Raw genomic sequence first — 7325 nt, forward strand, 5'->3', positions numbered from 1 at the left:
TACGTAAGATAAATAACGCTTACGTCAAGAGTTCTGTTTATTATCTTGCAACCAGTAGCCTTATACGCACTTATGTTAAGTATATTGTTTACTAGAAATTATTGAATTTTAAAGTCTTATGGGATGTTCAAGCAAAGGTGTAATATGTAATGCTATGTTTCAATCAACTGAAGATTTAATGTTGCACAATGGTGCATGTAATCAACGGTATCCTGGTATTATCAAAAATGTTTTCTAATTTCAAACTAGTATGCAGCCAATACATAGAGTCTTCACAAGTGCAAAAAGATAGATTCAATCCAGAATAGAATTTACACATACATACATACATACATACATACATGCACACACACATATACATACATACATACATGCATACATACATACATACATAGTTGCATGCATGCGTATATACATACATACATGCATACATACATACATCTGTTCTGGTTCATGAAAACTTCCGCAGACCACACAGCGATGTTGGTTCTATCCCTAGAAAGTTGAATGTTACATGACCAGGAATTTCTTTTTGATTATTATCTAGATATGAGATAAAGAACAAAGACCAGAATAGAGGTGTCCATTAATACGTCAGTATTTATTCGTAATTGCCATTATATAAATACAGCATGGAGGAAAAACTTTAACTTCTGATGGAAAACGGTTCGTTTCATTGTTTTAATTGTATTGTATTTTGTATTATTGTAATTCTACGTATTGCGCCTTAGAGGTACGAGTGTATGAAGGGATGCATGTTCTACGTTATTAGCATCATGAGTCCTATAGACGGCCACTACAAAACAGTGTCTCCTCACATGCAAGTGCAATCAACTTTACTATAAATGCAATCATATGGTGCTGTTTGTGAATAACAAGCAAAATTAATACCTTTTGTAAACCACAGAGTGACTTTCAGTGGGATATTATACACATATTCAGATATATCAACTGTTGCCAAGAAGGGGTGAGGGGAACAGTGTGTAGATTTGACTATGTTAGGTGGAGTGTTTTGCACTTTGGTTTATATCTAAGCAATACATATATACAATTTATACAATTTACCATCTATACAGTAATTACAGTAAGCAATATGATAGTTCCTAGTTGTGTTTTGAAACATAATGCTTCATATATGATCAGTTAGGTGTCTTCCACCAGTGTTTAATGGTGATGAACTCTCATGATTTTTCATCCCACTAATTTCTTTCATTGAATGTTTTGAAAGTTCATATTTTGCATTTTAATGGACTTATGTCTATCTCACTTTAGTTTTAAAATTATACGTCTTCTGGGGGGGGGGATTTTAGGTAATTTTTGTCATTTAAATATCTTTCTCGGTAATAATACATGTACATATAAATGGTCACCTTGACCTTTTACTCAATAATTGCATAATATGAAAAGCTGGTAATATATTTCAGCATTAACTTGAAGAGAGATAAATGGTGTTATTAAAAAAGATGATTCTTTTATGACAGCTTTATTTTAATTTTTTTTTCTCATTTTCTTAAATAAAGCTTAAATATTTAAATGCTGCCTGAAATGCATCATTGGTCTTTAGGTGAAGAAGATCTTGCAATGTAATGCAATAATCACTAGTGTAATCTTTGACTAGCAGAACTATGCACATTGCTTACTTATGTATTGATGAACTACTAGTCCTACGACTGTCAAGAAAATCAAGGGTGAATATAGGACATATGGTACTAATGATATGGAAAAATGGGAACCAGCCTGGAAATGGGTGAACATAAAATAGATTATATATGGGATTGGCTGACCAGGATTGGTTAATAATGTAAGTCATGTTGTAGGAAAATTAATCTTTTGAGAGCTTATCCTAGTTGTAAGTGAACAAAAATAGAGACATTGTTTTATTGATGGAATTTCAGTCCCTTAACAGTCTTGAGTTTGGAACACTCATTACTAAAATTAGCACGTGACTTTTTTGGTGCAGAATTGACAGCACATGTTTCAAGCACAAGCGGGTCAAGAAAATGCCGCGGCTCATATCCTTTCCTCAACAGAGAAGCTGGCATCCAGGTTTCTTCTATGCTGATAAATATAGGTTTGATCATGAGCACTCCAGAATGTTAAGTTATTGAATTTTTAATATCATGGTGTTTGCATAGGTTTACTATGGGAACTGAATTAGTACTGTGAATCCTTAAGTCGGCCGTGCCGTGGCGTTTAATATCTTAGATATTGCGTGACAATTGTTATATATGCGCATAACATGAAGAGTAGCAGCAACTGTGACTGGTTGCGAACATACACTCGGTACTGTATGCTTAGATTAGATCATGTGACATTGTGCAATGCTGCTATAAATAGTGTTCAAGTTGTCAAACACTTCCATTTGTGGTTTGGATCTCGTATCAACCACATGGTTAAAAATATATCAAACTTTTGAGCGAAACCATTAAAATAGCGGATTCAGCAGGAAAATAGCGGATAAAACAGAGCAATTACACCAGAAGTAAGATTTTACAACTTTGCTTATATTCCTGGACGAGTGTTTGTATTGTAATAATAATATATGTTAATTATTATGGCATTTAATCTTCCCTGAGTAATAATTTTACTCGCAATAAACGAGTTGAAAATTGCATATAATAATTGAAATGCCTAGAAAATGCTTTTTGTGTAAAATAATTGTTTTCTCTCTCTCTCTCTCTCCTGTATGCATTTTCAATCATTTAAATGATTAAAAGCTGTCTTCTAATAATCGTCCTCTAATATGTTAAAAAGGAGCACAATCAGCCAAGAGGAACATTGATTAACGAGATGAAGAGGCGTGGGTGGGTGTTATGTTTTTTTGGATTAGTCTGGATCACCCCTTTAGACAAAATCATAAAATCATGTAAAACATGGCGTTACAGTATCGCAAAACAAACGAAAGGGAGAAATTCTATTAGCTATTGTAAATAGGCAAAAACAAATTTCAGATAGCCCATGAACTACATAGCATGAAACATCATTATTCTAGTTATAATTCGACCAATATATGTATGACATTGATAAAAAAAAAAAAATTAAATTGACTCATGATAATTTAAATTAAAAGATATTTTATTTACAATAAACGCGTATAGAATGTATGTCAAGGCTATTGTTTGAAAAATGATGAGATATATGAATAATAAAAGCTCTTCGTGGCTAATGCCTCAAAATGCAGACATCCAATTCAATGAAAACTTTGATCAGAAGCAAGATAAGATTTGATGACCTTTTTATTTGCTTCAAATGCACAGCCGATCTCGCCAGAAAGCAAGATAATTGGTGTTTCTGCGAAAATATGATGATCTAGAGAGGACTTTACTATTTAGTAAAACGACCGTCCATCTATTGCAATGCAGACAGTCCCCTTCACATTGATGTTACCACACGTAATTTTTTATCGCAAATCCAGTGTTGAAATGCAATCTAGTCAATGGGAAATATCCTATTCATTGGTAGAACAGTAGCTTTTTGGTCTGTAATTTGTAAACAATTCTGCTTTCAAATACTACTGGTTATATATATATATATATATATATATATATATATATATATATATATATATATATATATATATATATAAAATAATAATAATAATAATAATAATAGTAATTCTTAACGTATTTGCAAGTGTCATTGTAATTGAAATTTTACTTTGATCAGAGACTTTGGGCTCAGGAGCAGACAAATGACTACATGCTTGCCGCCTTACCCGCATCCCCTTCCCAGATGGTCTTCTGGACCGTTACACACGGGTTATAATACCAAACCTGTAAAACATTTTATGTGCACTACTCCTAAAAATGCTTGTACAAAATTTGGTACAGATTTGTTTAAAAATTGCACTGTAAATTTCAATTTTTATATATGACCTGTGACCCCCTAAACGCGAAATTTCAACCACTCTCTTAGATTGTCACAACATATGTACTACTGTTAGTGAATTTCAGCAAAGCGGATTAAAAGAAGAGGTTAAACACAAATAGGCGGTATGACATATGTATCACAATATCCACGAGACTTTTGGAAGAAACAGTACGGGAAAAAATGACGAGAAAGGTTGATATTATAAAGATTTCAATGCGTACATACAGTATAAAAGCAGTATACAGATTAGAGGCTAGTTTCCCGTACGATCGCTCGGCAAACAAGCAAGAGTAGAACATTTGGCAAAAATTTACACTTCTTTGTGAGATTGAAATGCCTATTATATGATAATAGATTTCAAGTCGCTCTTGACCGAGATTGCACCTTTAAAATCTTTTTATTTTGTAATAAAATGAATGCCAATCCGTGTGACACAATTCGTTACCTCACACTTCGCAATAAATAACTCTTCTTCGTCGTCTTTCTTGATTTTTTAGCATCATATTTGGCATTTGACAATATAATGCAGGAACAAATATTCCATGAAAAGCCAATGGGTTAGGAACGCCATAAACTCCTTATGTACCAGATAGTTCTAGATATTATCACCATAGTTGGAAATTTCGATATTATTCAAGAATTAAATTCGATATCGCCCTCACTCACTCCTGATTTTAGGGTTGCAAACATAAGAAAAAGAAAAGTGCCAGAATAGTTGGCAGGTTAAATGGGATGGAATTTATAAATCTGAAATATGCGATGTAATTTTTAAAAGTTTTTACAGTTGAAAATTTAAACAGCAAATAATAAAGAAAAATATCATCACAACATAGGTTATTAACTCGAGATTATTACACTGCATGTGATGATATGATGCAACATGGTGTAAGATAAAGATTCAAAGATTAATATCTCTTTAAAATTAGGCTGATGAATATCTCGGATATTGCGTAAGTGGTGGTCGCAAAATCTCACTTCAATATTTAAATTGTTGGAATCAGAATAATTTTGTTTATCCTTTGTTTTAAGAGACCAATAAAACGTACAAACGATTGATAACTGTATATACATACATCATAAAATATGAACAGAGAGACACATAGATGTCTGGTTAGATAAATCGATGGTTATACAGATTAATAAGTACTAGGCGGGTAAATTGTTTGGTTATTCTATTTTTAACTTATTTTATTGACTGGTCTACGTTTTTTCAGGTATTGCTCTAAACCACGATGGCCTATACAATCCTCACACTCTGCTGTGTGCTGCTTATCCAGTCAAACAGTATTCAAACACGAGGGATTGCTTGCAATGACACAACTACTTCAAGAGAGAACTTGACTGCTTCAGACGATCGTCCATTTCGTTCTCATAATGTGCCACGTTCTGACAGTCCATTTCAGGTCAATCCCCGCATACTGCGTATGCCATGGTGGACTTCATTTATGATGACTATTATTCGCTATTTTTATCAACAACGTGCGGACAATAGGTTTCAGTTTGGCTGCATATATATGGGAAACATAGTAAGTTTAAACGAGTTTGATCCACATTTTTATCCAGAAGTAGATGGAAGGCCAATCATTGATAATTCGAATCCTATATCGCCGTCGACCAGCAGCAATTTTGGGAACTACATAGCATCTAGACCTGAAAGAGTAGATGGGACAATGGTACATGCTGAGAGTCTTCTGCTGGACCAGTTAAACAATCTATGGAATGCTTATCGCAACATTTATGGACAGAATCCCAACTTTATACTCTTGTACTCATGGTTCATGCCTTGTCCAGATTGTACAATTAACATAATAAACCATCTTCGTCAAGATCCATTCATAAATGTACGGCATAGGGTAATAGTATACACTTCCGAAGGATTCAATTTGCCGTACATGTCAGAAGTTACAAATAATCGCAGCAGAGAGCTTCTAAAACAAAATAGTCTGCTTTATTGGAAACAACGGTGCAACGAGCCGATGATATATACGTCTCAGAGCACGAATAAACAGAAAGTTGAACCAGATTTGACTTCGCTAATCATCGACAGAAAGACAAAGACATACGGCGAAGTTTTCCTCGAGAAACATGGTATTGTTGGGGACGATCCTGATACACACACATGCGAACTACTTGATGATACTTTACAAGGCTGCTTGTATGGTTGCTTTGATACCAATATATGCTGCTTATGTCAAGAATCCAAGAAACCTGCAATGAAAGCAGCACTGATAAACAACTTAACATTCACATGCGCGACAAGTGAATTTGTAGAGTGCGCAAAGAGCTGGATTGATACAAATATCGGCCTTGCATCTGGGTGCATCAGACATGATGCAGTGTCGGAGCAAATGAACAACTGCGCCCTACGTTGCTACGATAAACCTTTGTCGAATCCACTGGACCTAGACTATCCTTCGTCGTTTCCTGGTTTGTTGACTCGTTTTTCGAAGCTTGCTGAGTTACCAAAACCCGATCTATCAAGCTTCTGCAGAGATATTCGAACTGAAGGTTTCCTCTGTTCAAAGTATACCGCAGACAGTTTTACCGCTGGAAATACTCTGTGTAGATCCGGTAACAAGTGCGGTTATCACCAGGGAACATCATACAGTTGGTGCTATACGGACTTCAGTAATAACTGGGATTACTGCTGCACTGGATCCTGTGGCTTCAGAGAAGGTACTTCATACCAGTGGTGTTCTTCTGGAGACAAGTGGCAATACTGTGGCAATGGTGGATCGGTAGATATCCAAGCAAGAATGTGTCTTCCTACATTTCCTTGCGGCAGGCACCAGGAGTACGGAAAGGTGGATTACTATTGGTGCTATGTGGACCACAATAAAAACTGGGATAGATGTTGCAGGCCGGGTGATGTATGCTCCAAGAAAGGCGAGAGTTACAATTGGTGCTACGTTGATTACAATAAGAATTGGAAATATTGTAAACCATAAGTCAAACGAAATGGGAAATTTAAATACTGATTTGCTTCCAATGTTTCTATTGCAGCTCATTACTAGTTGTACATACCAAACAAGTATCTTCTTCACTTGATTGTATTTGTAAATTTAAACTGAATACACGATGGTCGTAACACCTTTCTGAATGTAAGAATACATGCCTTTAATCTTTCCTGCCTTGTTTATTTGTAAACATTTTCCCCAATAGTATTAAGCTTTCTTAGTTTTATTCGACATTTAGAACTGAAAAAATATTTTTTAAAAGTTGACTGGATTGATGCTAACAAAGAGAAGTCTAAATTACAAAAAAAGAATCTGTTTTTTATGCTTACTGTGTTAAGGTAAAAAAATGTTTTTCGCTTCCCATGTGCATTTGAAGAGCTCTGTTTTTTCTAATGTACATATACATTTTATGACTTCATGTTTTCTGCTTTGCCCAAACAAATCCCCTTGCTGTAATTAAATACATTTCTAGGCAATTTGAACGTCATTAGAAACAAT

The 7325-nt window shown here is 34.7% G+C and overlaps 1 protein-coding gene across 1 annotated transcript; it reads left to right on the forward strand.

Annotated features, from left to right (window-relative positions):
- Positions 1 to 2304: 2304 nt before the first annotated feature.
- On the forward strand, positions 2305 to 6996 carry LOC149799662 (uncharacterized). The gene is made up of 2 exons (XM_089959018.1): positions 2305 to 2482; positions 5085 to 6996. The coding sequence occupies exon 2, from the start codon at positions 5103 to 5105 to the stop codon at positions 6816 to 6818; it is 1716 nt and encodes a 571-aa protein (XP_089815144.1). The 5' UTR covers positions 2305 to 2482; positions 5085 to 5102; the 3' UTR covers positions 6819 to 6996.
- The last annotated feature ends 329 nt before the right edge of the window (positions 6997 to 7325 follow it).

This window comes from Sinohyriopsis cumingii, chromosome 5 (assembly GCF_028554795.1).
Source record: "Sinohyriopsis cumingii isolate HCF-2022 chromosome 5, ASM2855479v2, whole genome shotgun sequence".
In the NCBI taxonomy this organism is placed as follows: domain Eukaryota; kingdom Metazoa; phylum Mollusca; class Bivalvia; order Unionida; family Unionidae; genus Sinohyriopsis; species Sinohyriopsis cumingii.